At 39.6% G+C, this 20,170-nt stretch overlaps 2 protein-coding genes across 2 annotated transcripts; one reads left to right on the top strand and one right to left on the bottom strand.

The window, feature by feature from the left end:
* Positions 1-2,904: 2,904 nt before the first annotated feature.
* Positions 2,905-12,029, bottom strand: LOC145897682 (calcium/calmodulin-dependent protein kinase type IV-like). The gene is made up of 11 exons (XM_082986069.1): positions 11,948-12,029; positions 11,519-11,645; positions 10,895-10,973; positions 10,771-10,833; positions 10,566-10,648; positions 9,922-9,994; positions 7,870-7,956; positions 6,349-6,500; positions 5,950-6,076; positions 4,435-4,587; positions 2,905-3,727 (listed from the first exon to the last, which is right to left on the bottom strand). The coding sequence occupies exons 2-11, from the start codon at positions 11,602-11,604 to the stop codon at positions 3,635-3,637; spliced, it is 996 nt and encodes a 331-aa protein (XP_082842195.1). The 5' UTR covers positions 11,605-11,645; positions 11,948-12,029; the 3' UTR covers positions 2,905-3,634.
* Positions 12,030-14,258: 2,229 nt separating this feature from the next.
* On the top strand, positions 14,259-20,048 carry LOC145899629 (solute carrier family 22 member 4-like). Its single transcript, XM_082988510.1, has 12 exons — positions 14,259-14,575; positions 14,789-14,862; positions 15,478-15,580; positions 15,907-16,010; positions 16,345-16,499; positions 16,920-17,088; positions 17,183-17,279; positions 17,444-17,544; positions 17,738-17,952; positions 18,333-18,515; positions 19,055-19,199; positions 19,566-20,048. Exons 1-12 carry the CDS (start codon positions 14,321-14,323, stop codon positions 19,606-19,608), a joined length of 1,644 nt encoding a protein of 547 aa, XP_082844636.1. The 5' UTR covers positions 14,259-14,320; the 3' UTR covers positions 19,609-20,048.
* Positions 20,049-20,170: the final 122 nt, after the last annotated feature.

Here is a 20,170-nt window from a genome sequence, read left to right as displayed (position 1 = left end):
TGACCACGTAAAATTAATTCTGTTTATTCGCCAATAATCATCTGAAAAGTGCTCTTTGTAAATTAATGTGTTGAGCTGGTCTCGCAACCTCAATCCGACCACGTTAAATACACAGTACACAATCTTCGCTCGATGACACAGTCGCGTGTGCGCCTCGCTAATCAGTGTAATCAGTAATGCAAACAACTCACAACATAGCACCCACGGGCGCTGGCATTCAAGCTATTTCGAACTGACTTTAAGCCTTTTCAATGACTAACACAAGCGATTTTAGGCTGGAGCTTTACGGTTTTGAATTCGTGTGACTTAAATTTCATTGCGCAAAACGGTCAAAACTTACACAGTTTAGGAGGTCATCTTTAAACCCACGTGCCCTGTACGTTTTGTGGCTAAAAAAATAATTGTAGTTTTAAAGAGTTTTGAAGTGGTCCCCGCCCTGCATACTTTGCCCGGCAAAATTGCCATTTAGTTTCAAACACTCCTAGCATCTTGTTCCTATCTGAAAGTTGAGCAAAGTCCTTGTTTGATCTTCCCGTCGTTTATCTGAATGCACGTTTCCCGCTACACCTTTCGTATCATCTATCGACCTCCGCCCGATCTGGGCTCCAGGTTCCCGATGGAAATGGATCGCCTGCCTTTATATAACACGCCAAAACCACCGAAGAAAAAAGGAGTTCGGTGACGGCGTCAGCATTTCGCTCCACGCCCATATCTGCACATGGGTGGGCTGACCCGAGGGTCGCTTGTTGTTACGTCATAAATGGGGACTTGCGTTACGTCACGGTTGCATTTTCGAGTGGCGAAACCTTCGCGGACGACGTTGACGCTTTAAAAGGTGTCGCCTTGATCCGGATTCGACCCAACGGAATGCCCGTGGGCGTCCAAACCTACTCTGACGCACATGTACTTCTGCGTGTTCCGTTTATTGGTCGATTGCGTGCCTCTGGTCGGAACTTGGAAAGCTCTGGTTAAAAGGGCCACCGCGAATGGCATTATCACTGATGGCGATGTTATTGATCAATTTCTAGGGTCACTTCACAGCTATGAGCCAACGAAACGAGCAAATTCCTAATATGGTAGGCGTTAGAAAATTTGACGTAACATCGCGCAAAAGGTGGCCAAACATTTCATTATTTCCCATAACATTAGGCGTCCTGTTGTTTGTTGGTTATAGTGGAGTGTGATAGTTTAGGTTTTTTCTGTTTGACTCGGGTTCTCGCATTCGAACTGATACCGATTGGCCGAGTCTAGCTCCTGCGCGATCCTTAGTGGCGAACTTTTAAAACCTCTATGTATCAATATAATATCCGTTGCTTGTTACATTTTGAGACAGATAAGTTTTATATTAAAGCAAAACTCCTACCATTGAAAGAAAGCGCGTTTATTCGAGTTTTGGAAGTGACTGAAGTCTGCTTGTACCTATTGAGAAATATGACTATGATGATTGAATTGAGCTGTCGGAATTTCGTGGCCGTTTCGACGCCACTTTGGAAAGGAATCGACGGAACCCCAAAATAGAATCTTCCCATGGTGAAATCAATGCACTCTTGTCTGCCAACCATTCACAAGAAAACGCCGAGACTGTATTGATGCCTGTGTAAACATGACTTGGCAAAACGAGTTGGGGAATGACGTTTCATTGAGATAAGTGATGGAAGGCTCTGTCCCTATCCTCACCTCTGGTGGGAAATAACTTCCCATCGTACGAAACCAAAACCACAGAAATCGTGCGAGGACGATATTTTTCGACGCACGCATTGCGTAACAGGGCGTTACGACATTCGGGAGTTATCATTCCCAGGCTAAACCCAGCACGATATGTTCATATTTCTTATGATGGTGATGAAATACTGATAAATGACAACAAGGAAATAAAAGAACATGCAGAATACTATTGACTCAGCAGTTGCCGTTATTTCAGTGAAATCGACTGAAAGGAACAAAATAGTGTGTTCTGTTAATGGTGCATTCGATTGCAAATGTAACGCTAAGTTCAATCATGTTAGTTTCCATTCGTATTTCGGTTGTTCTTTGTGTAACAAATCCTATATATCGGGTAATTAGGCATGGTTTTTTTTGAAGGGATTTTCATGGCTATAGATTACTTAATGCTGAAAAAAGCCTCTATTTCCCATGTGAATCCTGGGAACCATCAATTTGAACCTCTCCGAAAAAAAGGTCCCTGCTCGTAAACTTTTTTGTCCTGACAAAGACATGCATGACGATTGTTGGGGGGTGGGCACATTGGTGTACGTATGAAGACGCCCAGAGGGTTCTTGTTAACAAAGATCTCGTGCATCACCTAGTGTAGAAACGTTTAAAACGCTATTTTAATGTCCCTTATGGTCAACCATTTAGGTTTTTAGTTGCAATATTGGATGTAGTTGGTCCAATCCACGTTGATATTTTTCTCTCGTTTATTCAAACTTGTGGTCTTCGTTGAAGTTATATTAAATAAGATGCTTGCGGCCAAGGAGTATTATTAGGTAATCCTTCCGAAAATAAATCGGTTGAAATATTTGCACTGGATTATGAACACAACTTTATGGTGGTTAAAAGTTGCCACAAACAAACAGTTTTTAATCTTTAAATTAAAACCTTCAAATTTGTCATTCAAATATTGAACAAACATCAATAGTCAGTTTTAAAGAGCTATTGCGCAAATCTGTAATCCTTAGCAAGTGGATCTGAGCGATATCTGTCGCAAATGCTCGGTACCTCAATAATTTCATTTAAACTCCTGAACAAAAAGGTCTGGTTATAAAGGACTGTGCCGTTTTTGACCAGAAGAAGAAGTGGGTTGCGTATGGAAGAGGTTCAGAAACAATTTCAAAACGGTGTTAAACCTCCAAGGAAAACTACGTGGTTTCTGCTATTAAGCCGAATTCACTAATTGACTCATTGATCAAAATGTTTAATGGTGAAAGATCAGAATAATCCACAACCTCGTGCGAATGTCTCGCGTCCGTTTGAACGGAAGTGTGCAATAATTTTAAATCGACATTAAAACGAGGTTTAAAAGGTAACAAATGAACAAACGTGAAGTTAACGGCGGTCAACCAATCAGCAACGCGATAAATTTAGTTGGAAATGTGGTGATGTTAGAATGAGGTTTGAACACATGACATGGAACAGAGCACGGTTCACACAGTGTAACCACAGATGGACGGATTGTACAAATACTTTATAATACAAGACAATGGACGGTATGCAATAAAACGAGGCCTGGCCTTCAGGTTACCCGCATTCCCAGGTAATCGTTCGGGCATTTTAAAATCGATGTAACAAACAACCGTTACAGTGGTGGCACAGACGACAGTAACACGAAAAATGTTTAAAATCACCAACCGGCGTTGTCAGCCACCGCTAAAGGCAATTATGTTCTTGTTCTAAATTTTGTTTTGTCTATTTTGTGTTCAAGGAATCAAAAATCCGACAAGATTTTAACGATTTAATTTGTATGAAAACTAGTCATCCGTAAAAGAGTCCGTAAAGACCCTTTGGATGGTTGTTCTGTGTGAAGAAACAAACGTCTATGTATGCAAGAAATTGCAGAAAGATCATCTCCAATAAATTGTCTAAATCGATCATGGATGAGTGGGAGTCGAAACTGACATCAAATCATCGTCTTCTTTTAAGCTGTATCCTCCTCCGCCTCACATCCATTGTTCCCGGAGGATGGACGAGCTCCCATTCTTGTTGATGCGGAAACCATTTGGAAGACGGCCTTGAACAAAAAAACATGAGATGATGGAGTGTGAAAAATATCAAAAAATTCCCAAGTGTTTCACGCCATATCAGGGCAAGACACGGTCGCACCACTGCAGAGGGTCTAACCATCGTATTTAGATCATGAGGCTAAACTTTAAATACAGTCGTTTGGACATAGTGCGCTCCGTGGCGATTCGTTGAGTTGTTTGGTAAAAAGTTGGGTAGCCGCCAGATCGACGATGATCGAAAGGTATCACAAAGTGGAAATCTGTGAAGTCTAAAAGCCAGCGCAGTGACGGTAACCAGCTGCACTGATGAGACCTTAGAGGTCGAAACAGTGTTCATACCTGTCTGAAACTTTAAATAGGTTGGGAAATTTGTGACCTTAAATGGAAAACGGATGGAGAAGTACTTTAATTACTGCTTGTTTACAAACCAAATGAATTGCGCCCATATATGGTCATGATGCAAATGCGACCATATATGGTCAACAGTTTGTAATACAAATGCCAGACGACGGAAAGGATCGTAGGTGGCCTAATCTAGAAAACTCCGTGACCCTATATGATTGCTAAGGTTTGCAAAAAAGTAACTTTCCTTGCTACTGTTTTACCAAAATTCCTTTCGAAATACACTGGTCATGAAAACGGTTAGTTTTTGCATTCCAGCAACCTTGAATTTCATCTTAAGTTTGAAAAACACTCCAACTTTTCGCTCCTATACCTTAACCTTTCTTCTGGCGTTGAACTTCTTCAACTTATCGACAGTCCCGTCCATGTGTACGAAGTTGGTCGCCTTCCCTCTTACCCATGGATGCTGCAAAGCTTGCTGGGCTGTGAGACGTTTCTTTGGATCCAGAACCATGAGTTTCTTTACCTGTTGACGACAAACGTTCGCTCGTTTACATGAGATATTGTAAATCAGGTGCGTTAGTGCGCAAAGAAGACTATAAATATCAGTAAGATGTAACTTGTAGAATGTTTGGTGATCTTATGAGGCCATGAGTTTAACCTTTTAAGTGACTAACACTTTTTAAGTTCTGTGTAAAAAGTTGGTAGCCCGGTCACAGAGTTTGGTAGCTCGCAAAAGGTTGAAGTTGTTTTTAATCCTTAATTGATTTATTGTTATTTTTCAGACGTTTCGTACAATATTTTGTAGTGGTGTTTTGCTATGAATGAACTGATGATGCCCACAGGGCGAAATATATATTCCTTAACACCAGCCAGGATGATCCTGTTGTTAACGCGAGTGCTTTGTGTACATGTGTAAAAAGTAATACGATTTGTTGCATTTCGTGTCTTGTCCGCAAACAGAATGAACAATGTTGGGCACACGAAAATGAAATTCATGGATTTTTTTGGGGGCGTTGATCTCTCGCTTCATTACCACAACTCTGCAGGTGATGCCCCCCAAGCATTGTGAACCCCGTATCGTCGAGAGGTTCAATATTTGTTTATGATACAACTCGCTTTGTGGGAATAAGAAAAGTGACATATGGTAACCCCATGTATTGTTTGCGTTACACGGAAACCCTACGGCAGGGATTGATTTATTGCGAGAATTGGGAAAGAGTGGTTCGAGTTAACAGATTTGAGACATTTCAATGCTTTTTCACGTAGGTCTTCCTCTTCAAAATTGTGGTCGAACGCAAAAAAGGCACAACAGTCAAATTTAACGGTTTATTTTCCGCGATATTGTCGCCACTTGATTATCCTTGACCTCTGTATGTTGTACCTTAATACATGTCTGTTAATAAAGTCACCAAGCTGTAACTAAGGAGGAGTGGCGGTGTGATAAATTTCTATCAATTGTGGGAAAATAAGTCCTGCATCACCAGTTTCCAACAGTTCAACACGTTGCGTGGCAACACGAGGAAATTATTCGTTGTGGATAATCGTAGTGAGGATAAGAGAAACTGCGGATCCAGAAGACCTTTGTTTTTAATAACTCTCCTAATTTTGGACACTTGGATGATGTTCACATGTGATTTTGCTATAGGTTATAAACGAATAGCGTTTGTGTGCGTGCGTGGTTCTACTTTTTTGTTCGTAAAACAGATGACAGAAGTGTTTTTGCTTCGGAAGATATATTTTCGATAAATTAGAGCAGAGGGTCTTAAGGGGTGTGAACAAACAGAACTCTTAATATTTCTGCAGACAAAAATGTTATCAACAACTGTTAAAAAGTTTAGTTAAATCAAATCAAATTAACTCAAAATCAAACAAATCTTCTTCTCACCAAATCCTTGGCGTTTGCTGACACCGTATCCCAGTAAGGCGACATAAACTCGTAATCACATTTGAGAATTTTCTGGAACATCGCCTGGTCGCCACGTTCGTCGTAGAACGGGTCGAAGCCGCACAATCTGCAAACAAACAACAAATGACCTTGAAGGTGAAAGGTATGACCTCTGCAACACGAGGATGGCGGTTAATGTTACGCCAGCAGATCGTTTTCAGCTAAAAAAAAACAAATCGGGAATTTTCGGGTTGTAACGTCCAATGACAACTTTCAGGTTGTATATCTCAGTGCCTTTAATGCAAAGTGCAGTAATTTTACACAGAGCTTAAATTTGGTTTCTGACATTTTTTTTTTGGTTGAACTCCAGGTATATCTTATATTGAAACGAACACTCACAGAATGTAAGCGATGACGCCGACCGCCCAAATATCCACGGACTCCGTGTACTGGTATCCTCGTAATATTTCTGGGGCGACATAACCTGGTGTCCCACAAACTGTTTTCATCGTCTCCTTGTCGTTGATCCGCGAAAGCCCAAAGTCGGCAACCTGTGTATTTACTGAGGTTTAGTGGATGTTTTGTTAAAAGACAATAATATACTGTTGAGTGAAGAACTGTACGGCAATAAGTGGTGTTATTCGTAAACTGGCGTGGGTAGGATAAATTATTAATTGGAAACAGCGCACTGATAACACACCATGTAAGCACAAACAGTATAGGTATATAATTTATTGGATTTTGCATCGACAATGATTGTACGATCGACACGTTTGCAAATCAGCTAAATGGGACGTATTCTAAAGATTTACAAAGCCGTGAGTTTGTTCCTAAACTTGGCCACTTCTTATTCAAATAGTTTCCGCATTTTTGACGCTATTGTTCCTTTCGTCAGGAAGTTTCCAATGCTGAAAACAAAACTATTTCTGTTTGTTGCGAAAAGTTGGTAAAATACGTGTAGTTTTCCACAGCGCGACCATTAAATTTTTAATTACGACCTCATAGAAATGATCACATAACCTCCTAATGCTCATGAAGTTGCGAAATGATTGGCCTACGTGTGAATTTTGGAAATTATAGTAAAGCGATTAAATCTGAAGGCAGGGCCGGTCTTTAGCATATTTGAGAAAGTGCCATACAGTTTAAAAAGCCCAATATCTTAGAAAGTAAAGAAAAGGGTGCGAAGTATCTGGAGTTGACGAGTCTAAAAAGGAAAGCCAGAGCTAAAATGCTGTTTATCATATTAAATAGACGTTTCGAACTCTTACTAGGTTCATCCTCAGTACTATAATGAACTGCTGGCAAAAAAGCGTCAAGGTAAAGAAAAGGGTTTTCGCATTTTTCGACAGACCCTGCTGCGTAGAGGTAGGTCCACTTTAAACTAGTTTCGTTTATTGCCGAAACAATATTGGGGTAACTAAACGCAAAGTACTCCCGCAATGTCAATTCCTGTCAAAAGTCGACACACCGGTCCCACTTAGCCGGCACTTGGATCGCAAACTCGAGATCGCTGTCTCATACATGATGAATGTGAACTAATGGCCCACGCCGAACGCTAAAAGGTTTGCCACACGATGAAGAATAGACGGTGGGAAAATGTGTGGGCTGTGGTGCGTTTTAATCGAACCACAAAAGATAAGATGGTGTATTGGGGAAATCCAATACACAGATGACTCGCATCAAAGATGGTATTGAATAGAAAAAGCTTTAAGATGTCGGCATAAGTTGCCACGCAACACGGAAAAAACAAGTAATTAGTTTCTACCGACATAACCGAATATAAACAAAATATTTTTTTGTTATTTTTGTACCTAATTTTCGCCAGCAACTGCGGCGATCCCCTTGCAATCTTTACAAACAATATTACGTCAGTTTAAAATCATAAATTCCCTGTCCTGTAAATTTAATTGCTCTCCTCACCTTCAACATGGCGTTATCGCTGTCGTCCGAATACAGAAGGTTTTCGGGTTTCAGGTCGCGGTGAACGATGTTCTTGGAATGTAAGTACTGCGAAAAAACATTTCTTTAAGAAGGGATAAACGAATCCTACATGTGTTAAAATTAAAGTAAAGCGTGTAATTACCGGTCATACACTACGTTAACTCTCTTCAACCTACAAAAACTTCCAGAGTATTTACACATCTCCGCAAAGGCAACTGTAAAAAAGTTAACACAATTTGTGGTGTCGTGCCATGACAGCATAACACATTCGATTGGAATTTATCCCATCACCTTATGTTTCCAATAAGTCTAAAGTGCAACGAATTAGAAGGAGTAAGACCACGCAAAGTACAACGCCCAGTAATCCGTAGCGACATTTGGCAATTATCCAATTGGTGCACGCCTCCTGAAGTAGCAGCAGGCGGTAAAAAAGCGTATTAGAAGGGTGGGTTTTTCTAAAGCGACATTGATTGAGAGCGTTATAACAACTGGCTAATGCGGCGTGGGGTTTAAGACTGACCAAGACAATCAATATTCCGCTGGAAAGAGGCGCTTTATTTGCTAATGTCACTTAATAAGCTCACAGCAAGGCCTTTTAAATGAGCGCGATGTAATTTGTAAACCGATCTGGGGCAATTAGAAAATCACCAATTCGGACAAACAGAGCCCCTGGGAGAAATAATGGTTAAGTAGCGTACGAAGAATTTGCCAATGTGGGTTTTACAGACCTCAACATCCTCTTTAATCATTTAAAAGGTCAATCCCCGAAAGTTCAAATTGAATCTTGTGTTTTAATTGCGCGTTAATAAAGACGGCCTTCCAAACAAATCGGTTTGCAGTAGGGATTTCGCAAGCACTGACAGGAAGGCCGCAATTTCAATTCAACTGTTATTAGGTTTGCATCTAAACTGTTTACTCTTGATTTATATCATCCGGTTGTAAACTTGTAAATATATGTCACAAGAAAATTGATTTTCTCGGCCAGCAAGAATTTGGGGCAAGAAATGTTGCGTAGGTGGACGGAGTTATGAAAGCGCGTTTGATAATCCCTTTTCAAAACATGTCGATGTTGTGATCGCAGATCACGCTGAAAACCTTTTATGTGCGGGTGATGGAAGCATCTTAAATCTCCAGTATTTCGTGGTTGACAAGAACTGTTTTATCGGCACTTTGTGTTTATCGTATATCGTGTTTTTAGCATCGATGAGGAGTTTTTAGTTATCGATTGAGCATTGGCAGCACGTGTACAGAGAAATATCAAAAATTAACAAAACATAACCCATTGGAATGTTTAAAGAATATTTTAGTCATGGGATTTTCTAAGGGATAGGGAGTTGGCACCACCGGCCAATTACTGAAGGCGTGACCGAGCTGTTTGGAACGATGCACGGGAATCTATGAGGCCTGATGCCGCATTAATAATGCACAGCTCGGGGGCATTGGGACCTTCGCTGTGCATACGACAATGACTGGCCGGGGGCTGATAGGTCGCGGCATCTGAATAATTGATAAGGTCGATGTCAGAAATATTTTATCCGCCCCCCTTTCAAGCCGCTTCAATGTTGACACGCGAGGATTCTCCCTGCATCATATCGGGTGTAGGCAGAGAACAAACCCCGCTGCAGGAAGTCTGATACGTTGCAGATATTTGACTCTGTTGTGTTAGGGGGATGCAAACATAGATTGCTCTTTTATGGAACTGTGACCTCCAAGAGACCTTGGCCCAGATTCTTTTTTGTTGCAACCCTTTGGTGTTGTAAACCTGGCGGCCGTACACTATTCGTTTAAGCATGTGCTGTGATTGATGCAAAATTACGGTCCATGAATAATCCAATTAGTCCTGAGGGGCTGATGCGCTTGCGAGCCCATACACATTCTTAACAGGGAAGATTCCCGAAAAATCGACAAGGGATAAGCATTTTCACAACTGATTGCAGACGTCAAAGATTTGCGTGTTTGGCAGCGGCAAATTAATTTGGATGCCAATTATTTGTGGTAAATTCTTATAATTCACCTTACATTGAAACTCACCATTACTGCTTCCAAAATTTGCTTTATCGCGCCCGCTGCATCTCGCTCGCTGTAGAAACCCTTGTCCACAATTCTGCAAACAACAAAGCTACATTTGTAAAACGGAAGGGTTTTGACAAGGTTTAACCACGTTTACAAGGGTGGCATCGATAGAAGCATACAATAAATCTTGTTAGTTTTGCAAATTGAGTCGGCTTCAAGTTTTCCGACTAACCAATAGCTTGAAGAAAATTGAATCGCTGATGCTTGCACAAAACCACAACAATCTAAAAGTGCGCGAAAATCTAATTAGGTTTTGGCGCGACCAGTCGGCTGTTCCTGTACAAAAGTGATTTTTTGTGGTTGCGCACCGCTCGGAAATAAAACAATTTCGACGCGTACCACCTAGTTGAGTGTTACTAAGTAACCTAGGGTATGAAGTAACAAACATTTTGAGATCACTTACGATTTTTTTAATCCGAACTATATCCGCAAACAACCGAAAAATGCTCGCGTACCACCTAGAATGCCGTCGCGTACCACTAGTGGCACGCGTACCGCCGGTTGGGAAACACTGCTGTACAAGAATCAGAAACAGTAGGAATGATGTTTTTATACCCGATGGTATTTTTGAAATCATATTTACAAAAAAATCCATGTCATACCTGTCAAAAAGCTCCCCGCCAGTGACGTACTCGAGAATCAGGTGAATTTGAGTTTCGGATTCATAAATGTCTTTTAATTTGATCTGCAAAAATCATTCATGCTTCATTGCTGATTTTACAAACATTCTTGACATAATCAAAAGTTGCAAAATGCTACATTTATGTTAAAAATTGAGCAATTACAGATTCGCTTTTTTCAACCCACTATGTTAGGATGTTCCAACGTCAGAAGAATCCCAATTTCAGTTTGCACCAGCTTTTTTTGCACCTGCAACAAAACAAAAACAATGATTAACTTTTTTTCTTCTTACAAAGTTAAACAAACCCACTTTTTTGGTGAGCGTTTTCATGGCAAACATTTTCCCGGTGCCTTTTTGCTCGAGGAGATACACTATTGCACTGCTGCCCCTGTTTAACAGAAAAAATGTGTAAACAAGGATATTTTAAAGTTTAAATAAAAGAACAAAATCAAACTTTGTCTTTGGAAATGGAACTTCCTAAGTTTTCTTCTCCCAAATTATAACTTTCAAGTGATATTTTTTATTGGCCGTCAAAGTTACAGATCTTCTTATTTTATGACAATTTATGAAACTATTAAACCAAAATACTGTTATGGTCCTAAGCCTGGTACTGGTAATAAGGACAGTGTATAAAATGCATCATAGCTCAAATCTGCAACTCCTTCCAAAAAACTTTTACTTTTTTTAACATTAGGCATATTCCACTCCTGTACTTTTATGATACCTTTTATTTCAATACTCTGAAACTCATTGCTTTACAATGCTCTGACCACTGGCATGTGCCAGTCTTGCTTCTTTTATTATTCTGCCTTTGTGATATCCTGGAATCTAAACTTTCAAACTGATACAACTGCTTCTCCTGAAAATGCTCTTATTATGACAATTTGGATATATGATAAAACAAGTTTACTGTGCAAATACTGAACATAATACCTTCCTATTTCTTCTTTAACATCATAAAGTTCTTCCACCGGGCCTTTTCTTGAGTAACCAAACCATGGGGTTGATTTTTTGCTCATTTTTGTTGATAACAAAATACTGCCAAACTGCAGTAATTGACCTAACAAACAAAATATTACAAATTGCAAAATTGTGGTTACAACCACATTAGTTTTGATGCAGAAAGGACATTGCAACTGCTACACAATAAAACTGCAATGTTGAATATTCAAACATTCAATGCAAGGAATTTATTTAAGTAACTTCAGAGTAACAATTGAAAGCTCAATTCCACTGAAAACAAAATTGCATCATTTAATGCCATTCTGGACACTTCAACACTTCATTATGATGTCGGCACTAAGCACTTATAAGCCAATGCCAAGTTCACGCATAATTTTTATGCTTTAAACCGAACAATACCTTGCAAGGCACCGTTTTGCCAAAGCTTCGGTTGTCTGAAGGTTTTTGTAGTCGAGCGTCCTTGTTGTCCCGACACCGAGCGTCACGCACTAGTGAACGCAATGTTTTGTTGCCACTTACCGCCACCTTGAGGTTAAATAAATTTGCTTGGGCCGGTTGTTCGTTTATATTTTGCAAGGACAACACACTGTTGTTGTTTTTTTGCAGGAAATATTGTAATGTTGTTGCGTTTGTTTTTAATTATTCCCCTACACCATACTTTTTATTATTTTTAACCAGATTAATAGGAAATTCCTGGGCAAAATCCTCTGGAAGCTAGCGTAAATAATCACCACATCTGCACGCAATGTCATTCATCTCCGGTGTAACCTTAATTTCATGCAGACCACTTCCACTTCAGGCGATGTCGCTGCGGGCTATGATGTCGCGGATGTTATGCAAGCCCAGTCAAACACCCGTAAGCTATTTGTTGTACCATACGTTGTCTGAGCTTAGTCAAACAGATTGACCGGCCTACAATGACTGTAAAGCATCAAAATTTTAACATTAACCGACAACTTTTGCAAAACAGAAAACAGTTGTTGTGTTAATTTGGAGGTTATAAAGCATTGTAAAATGTGTTGTTGTACCAAAGTTAATTTTGCTGTATACAAGTGGTGATACACCTGGTTTTTACGCGTGAAAAGGAAAGACAGGACTGTACGTTCGCACCCCGGGCTAAAGTTCTGTTAGGCTTAAGACTGCCCTTTGCTGTATAAAATGGTTGCGCCTGTAGGGCAGCATGAGAAGGCGTAGACCCGGGTAATTCGCGCCTTCGAACAGTGCGGAAACGAGGACTGTAACGATGAATACAATCACTTGATTACCGTGAGGTGTATTGTACTGCATCTGAAGGTATATAAACTAATAGCAGAGAAAGCGGGGAGCTAATGTCAGGCAATGGTGATAAGCGTGAGACTTGAAATAGGCATATATTTTCCACAGAGAAGTTTGCGTTGCCCAAAACTTGACTTCAGGTATTGCATTTAGAGGTTATTTTTGCTGGGAAGTAAAATAAGATGGACCCATGGCTTGGACGCAACCGGTTATGATTAGTAGAAGATTGTTTATTGTTGTTAATTTGACGCTGATCACCAATTGAAAACAGAGAAATGCTCTGTTATATACCATCCAACCTAACGTTAGGCTGTCCAACCTAAAACGTGAAAAAACGATTGCCTTTTAGGGACGGTAGATACTTTTACACCGGGGCACAAAGTTTTTTCCAAACTTGATCCACATATAAGCCTATGTAACATAGAAATCTGTGCGAATATTAACGCTACGATTTCGTGTAGTATTTCAACTTAAATATATAAACAAAAATAACAGGTGGTTGCCCTGTTCACGCCTAATCATTAAAATTCGCACAGATTTCTGTTTTACACAGACTTATATGTGGGTCAAGTTTGGAAAAAACTTTGTGCCCCGGTGTAGTAGTATTTTCCTTTAGGGACAGGCATTGCATGCCACGGATTCATTCAATGCACCAATCCAGGGCGAAGCGAAACGCTATATATAACTCACCAGTGTAACATTGAGTTCACTATTTAACGGTACAGGTTGACATTCTCCTGTATCAATTATTGAATCGCCGAGATCCCAAACGTTGTTACAGGGAGAACGCACTTTTTCTACTGCTCAGCAGGTAAGTTGCGTCATAATCACGAAGGGAAAGGCAGCCACAGCGACAGTATTCCCGGCTGTATTGCTGAGCCAGTTCGGAACCTCAGGCTGCTTCCCTGAAAGCAAACTTTTGAATGCGACTGAATACGATCCGTTGTAGCATTGAAAAAAGGCGAGCGATTACAGAGAGTGAGATGTATTGTGTGTTGAGGTGGCTGGCCATGGGGTTTTGTGCTAAGGGTACTTTAGAAGTATTACTAAAGTTTTAACGCTGGTTGGCCAAAGGTCAAACACCCAACCAAGTGCCACTGTTGTTGTAAATTTCGAGGGTATAGCTATGTCTAGGTTTGCTAATATTGGACACAGTTAGTTAATTGAGCCAATTCCCTCTGGTATGTCTAGGCTTAGAAGTGTTTACAGTTTAACATTTAAACAAACTGTAGGCTTATAGCTGTTTGCTTTATTCCAGTACTGTGATGGCAAAGAATAGCCAGCCAACCTCGGCGCATGCTGTAAAGCGAAGTTCTAGTACCCTATGCGGGCTGTGTACCTCAAGTGTTACGGCTTGTGGTGACTGCAGGGGAACAGTGTATATTGTCCCAGTGTAGGTTTAGGAGAAAGTAATAATGGCGATTTCATCGCAGATACGCAGCAGTTTAGTCTTCTGTATTTCTGGTAATAATTTGAGAGTAAAACAAAACCTTCATAATGCCGGATAGCAGCAGTATTGAATTGCAAGAATCCAACAATAATGACAAGGCTGTGGTTGATTTTACCCCAATAAGAGAAGAAGATCCATTGTACGTCATCAATCAAGACCCACAGCCACAAAGATCTGAAACTAGAGGTCAATCAATGAAAATACTTTTCCTCGTCTGGTTTCCCATATCAACTTTATCTTACATGATATTCTTGCCGAACTTCATTTACAGAGTTCCACCACACCAATGCAAAGGCGTGCAGGTATTTTCACTGTATATGTAAGTGAATTGCAAGTTAAGTTGCAGAAGCCATAGCTCAGTATGTGTCAAAAAGACATCCTCAAATCGTTTCACTTACGTTAGTTGGATAATTAAATCTATGTCAATTGTAATTAAAGAACAACTTTGCGTGTCGATTATATTTGGATTTGAATGTTTACATTTTAAACGATGTATAAACTTACTTAATACTTAGATTGACAACAGTTCTTTGAACACGAGCCATGAATTTGGGGACTTCGCTTTCAAAACCGATTGGAAATGTCAGAGGTGAGAATTAGACGCCTGCTGTCAACAACCAGCCACAGTTTGTGTATGATTTCTCTGGAGTAACAACACAATTTCGTGGGCTGGAAATGACAACGGGAAATAATTTCAGAACGCTAGACGAGAGTGTTTTGTTGACAAATCGACGTTTGAACGAACAATTTCATTTGCCAATTGTCCTGTTAAAATTTTCCACCCGTCATGCAGGCACTGAACTGAATCTAGTAGTCTAACCAAAATTGGTTCGGCGACCGCAAATTCGACCTAAACTGTGATATAATGAGGGTTCGTCGACCATGGTGAAAGCCTGTCTCAAGTTGACGACTTACCTTCAAAACAGATAACAACTATAAGAAGCCGAGGACAAAGGTGGCTTTATTTAGAAGGAAGAGTCACTTCACACTATAAAGACACAATTAAATCAGATGTTTTTCAACGTGCAATGACACACATTTATTCTGTCTTTCCAAAAGCGTCAGTTGTGACAAAAGTAGTGTTTAAAACTAAAAAATCAATTGATGGATTTGAGTGCAACAAATTTTTTTTTGTGGAATAAACTATACATAACTATCTACAGAGATCAATCTAAACATGTATTCGACCACTTTTTTTTTACAGACCATCGTTTCCTGGGATTAACGGGTCTGTTTCGTTGTCAACTGAAGCGTGCACAGATGGCTGGGTTTACGATCTTAACCTTGGAACAACAGTTGTTACTGAGGTACGTCATTTTTATCAAAGGTTAAATCTATCGTAGACGTAAAAAAACCCGCGCTTATAACAACCTTTTCGTACTGAGGAAATGGAGGGATTCGGAATGTCAAATAGGCATTTCACAACCTCCCCGGTTCAAACAGACACTACGCATTCACTCATTTAAACGTTAAGTTATAGTAACCCACATGAAATAACGTTGTGTTGCGAAACAGAGAAAAGTAAAATTGTGCTATTGATAGATTACAGCATTTGTAATTTTCTGTTTACTGTCCAGAAGCAGTGCCCACACCAGGGAAGGTAATTCACTAAAACAAATCAGTTTTGTTTCAGTTCGATCTTGTGTGTGAGAATGCTTGGAAGAGACCAACCCTCCAGTGTGTGTTCATGATCGGTCTCATGTTTGGAAGTTTGTTCGGTGGACCATTTTCCGACAGGTTTGTTTCACGATCAGACAATATTGCAACAGATGTTAAAGTAGCATATATCATATAATTATCTTACTCGATTAACCCTTATGGTTTTATCTGTGTCCATGCCATTTTCTTTTGTGTATTGTTTATCTGCATAGTTGTATTTTGCGCAAAGTACATTATTTGATTTTTTTGACACGCGACAGATTTCCTACTTGCGTGTGTAGATTTTTTTTCAAATAAACGATCGGAGTCCAAGGTGTATACATTGGCAGAGATGCAATTTGTGCTTCTGTTTTTTAATGTCGTCATAAACGCAGTTATTACGTCACAATGTAACCATACGTTGCGTTTTCAGATTCGGGCGGCGAGTGGTTTTAAGGTTCTCCTTCCTGCTCGGAGGACTTTTCATCCTGGCTCTCTCGTTCGCTCCCTCCTACAACTTCTTCATCTGCGTCCTCTTTGTCGTTGGATTCGTTCACATTCTGACTTACAACTCGGTGTTTATAATGGGTACGCTTCTGGACGTGAATTAAACGCATCTGTGGCAACCTCTGTGTAACCCACAGCAAAAAGTTTGCCACACAAAGGCCTGTCGATCTAGGTACATGTTGCTTGGTGTAAGCTTTACTGTGGCCTGATGATTTCATTTGTTTTGCGTAGTTGGTGAGTTGTTTGTGGTAACGTTGTGTTGCATCGTTTTAAAAAAGAAATTCTTCGTTCCTTTTTTTCTTTTTAAAACTTCGCCGTAAACATATTTTGAAGACTGACCCCATGAAAATGATGATACGGCGGAATTGACTGAATGCTGGTTGCACCATTTTTTCCAGTTCTTTAATTAACAGTTTTTTTAACAATTGCTTTATAACTGAATAATTCAATTAGGGCCTTTGGATTGTAAAATTAGCAACTTAACACTTTATTTTTAAACAGCCCAGGAAAGCGTTCCTGAAAAGAAAAGAGCAACTGCAGCGTTGGGAGTCAATCTCTCGTTCGGACTCGGCTTCATGCTCGTTCCCCTGGCAGGTTACTTCATCAGAGATTGGAGGTGGTTGCTAAGGGCGCTTGCCATAGCGACATGTGCCTACTTCCCAGTGCTCATGTAAGAAGCTTTGATGGAAAGCGTCCTGAAATTCAGAATCTCGGTTGAATGTTTCATATTTGAAAATTTTATAACGCACGTAACGTTTTTTCAGGATCTTCCTCAAGGAATCTCCACTTTGGCTTGAACAAAAGCGGAAACAATCCTACGTTGAAACAACAGAACAACAAAAACGCGAAAAGCTTTCCGGGGTATAGGACAATTTAATTGTTGTTAAACGGAGCAGATCAACTCACTTTCTCTTCGTTCACCTGTTTTTTTGTGCTTTTTTCATGCTCACCTGCATGGTATATGATGAGGAAACGTTAAATTAGCTTTCCTACATTTGTTGGAGACTTCGTATAATTTTTTCCAGGATGAAACCAAAATGATCGAAACGCCAAAAGTTTTAAAGACATCACTTTTTTGCAGCAATTCTGTGATGAGGAATCGTTTGTTGATGTCCTGTTTTTTGTGGTAAGCATTTCTATCTATTACGTAATAATACGCGAGCGTGTGGAGGTAATTCCTGTTGGTCTCGTTTCTTTCTCTAGCAGTACACGAGAATTTCACCGATTTTCATAAAAATCGTAAAATTTCGTAAAACCGATTTCTATTAAAAGCGTAAAATTTTCACCTTTATCCTGATTTTCAACATTTTTTTCCATAGGAACGTGACATTTTTATCTTTCTACACTTTCTGTTTGAATGCTGCCAACTTGGGAGGCAACATCTACGTCAACTGTCTCTTCGGAGCTCTCGTCGACGTAGCATCCTACATCTGTATGTCTCTCCTACTCCACAAGACGGGAAGACGCAACTCCTTGTCCATCTGCATCTTCATCAGTGGAGCTTTCTGTCTTCTGACTCCTCCACTGAGAAATTGTGAGAATCTGATGTAGATGAAATGTGAATACAAAATATTTATATTCTTGGTATAATTATCGGTAAAAAAATAAGCTCATTCTTGGAGTAAACAAGATACATTCGGATTTGGGATTTGGGCTACAGTGCAGACTGTTTTATGCTTTCTAAGGTCTTAAACCCTATCATTTACAAATATGACGTTACGACTAAACATCCAGAGTAACCTCCCTCAAACCGAACATCTACACACCTGTCCGCACCTGTCATAAATTAATATGTTTCTTTTGCACACAATATTTAGGTTATTTTGGAATTTAACAATTAAATAAAACCGCGAAACAAAACCTACCGAGTTACCAAGCCTGGTTTCGATTGTAACCTTCAAACCTGGTTTCCAGTGAATGAAATGGTTGGGGTGGCATCTTCGATGGTGGGAAGGTTTTGTGTTACGACGTCCATGAGCATTGCGATCCTGTTCACTGGTGAAATGTTCCCGACCCTTCTTCGTAACACCAGTGTTGGAATCGCTTCTATGTCTGCTCGGGTCGGAAGCGCTCTTTCCCCATTCCTCATTTTCTCTGGTACGTTTGCTTCTTGCTACACATAACTTGGTTTGGGGTAGTGATGAAACAGCTGACCTACCAAGACTTATTTTTAAGCAAGCATTTTCAGATTATAATAAACGTTTAGTTTAAAGTTATTTTGCTTCTCCTCTGATGACGTACAACTTGGGTTATGGTTTGTGGAGCAGTTCACCAACCAAGACCTATTTTAAACAATTACTTCCGAATGTAAAATTTTGGTTTACATTTTAGAGGATGATTAAATTAAATCAAATTATTTTTATTTTTCGCGCAAAGTGACTCATGAACAATAAACATGAAACATAGAATGAGACGCCGATAAATTATAACGGTTGTTAAGTCAGGCGCCATATGGAGGGTGGTTTCTTCACGGAGAATCGATGCACAATTTTCCCGAAAAACAACATTTAAACCCAACAGCACGTAAATGTTCCCGTAATTAGATTAATTTAGCCCTAAACCACGATTTCCCCAACTGAATAACAAAGTTGTCACCTATTATGACTGCATAAAAAATATTTCTGCTTACGCTTTAGGTGAGATGATCGATTTGGCGATCCCGTTCTATGTGATGGGAGCACTTGCTATAATGGCGGCAGTTATGACACTTATTCTCCCTGAGACATCCCAGACTCCTCTGCCCGATACACTGGAAGATGCGATTGAACTCGACAAGTACAGGTGGGTGACTTTCTGTACAACTTGAAAAAGATTCGATGTGATTTGTCTAAAGTGCCCTAAAGCAATATATACAAGATATATAACCCTTGTGGTTTTATCGGTGCCCATGCTATTTTACGTTATGCGTTTACACATGCGTAGTAACTTTACGTGCTAATTAAAATGATTTGATTCAGTAGGAAAAAAATAAAAGGTAATGAAAAATATGGCCATGCGACCACTTTCAACTCATTTTAATCGAAGTTGTGACGAGAAACCACCACAGCTATTTACAATCGAAAATAACTGACACACTGATTAAATGGAAATGAATAAATTGCACAATTTTAATTCGACAAAAAGTCAACTTTTGCATTTTATTTTCAGACTCAGTGTCGTCCGTCGCAGAAAATCCCTTTTCGTCAAATAGTGACGTCAACACAACGTAATAAATAGATCATGACGTCACAAAAACTTGCTAATCTCGTTCATATTGACGTGTGTTGCTGTTTTATCATGCGTAATGACAATTATTGCAATGTTAGGGATTATGTTCCATCAAAATTATGCAATCTACCGAAAAGTATGAAACACCCATTTGTTTTTCTTTCTTTTCGTGGCGTGGATTTTGCGTTTATAAAACGATGGAGATTTATAAAACATCCAAAGTATTTCTGTCTGTTTGCGTTACATGCCTTGTATTACCTGCCACTAACGTTAAAAGTAATTAACGCTTAACTACTGTTATTATTCCCGCCAATTAAATACCCTGAAAATTAACAGTTGCAAGTTGTTTGAAACCACAGGTGCCACATTTTGTGTGTGTGTTATGCGTTGAAACACAAATAAAAGCCTAAATTAACTAATTTTCGTTTTTTATGCTTGGTTTAAAGCAGACCATTGATGCACAAAATAAGTGGACAAATCTATGAAAAAATCAACAGAAATCTTTGAAATATTTCGGTTTAAACGGAAAAGAACGACAATAAATT

Source organism: Ascidia mentula, chromosome 4, assembly GCF_947561715.1.
Source record: "Ascidia mentula chromosome 4, kaAscMent1.1, whole genome shotgun sequence".
NCBI classification, from domain to species: domain Eukaryota; kingdom Metazoa; phylum Chordata; class Ascidiacea; order Phlebobranchia; family Ascidiidae; genus Ascidia; species Ascidia mentula.
Note: the sequence above shows the minus strand (reverse complement) of the source record. Positions and strands in the feature narration are given on the sequence as shown.

Excerpts from the sequence above, each read along its gene's own strand:
- LOC145897682 (XM_082986069.1), bottom strand. The coding sequence starts at position 11,604 with ATGAGCAAAAAATCAACCCCATGGTTTGGTTACTCAAGAAAAGGCCCG. Across the intron at positions 9,995-10,565 it reads GGCGGGGAGCTTTTTGACAG|AATTGTGGACAAGGGTTTCT; the intron begins GTATGACATGGA and ends TGTTGTTTGCAG. Across the intron at positions 6,501-7,869 it reads GCGATAACGCCATGTTGAAG|GTTGCCGACTTTGGGCTTTC; the intron begins GTGAGGAGAGCA and ends GTAAATACACAG.
- LOC145899629 (XM_082988510.1), top strand. The coding sequence starts at position 14,321 with ATGCCGGATAGCAGCAGTATTGAATTGCAAGAATCCAACAATAATGAC. Across the intron at positions 17,545-17,737 it reads TTGATGTCCTGTTTTTTGTG|GAACGTGACATTTTTATCTT; the intron begins GTAAGCATTTCT and ends TTTTTTCCATAG. Across the intron at positions 19,200-19,565 it reads ATTGAACTCGACAAGTACAG|ACTCAGTGTCGTCCGTCGCA; the intron begins GTGGGTGACTTT and ends TTTTATTTTCAG.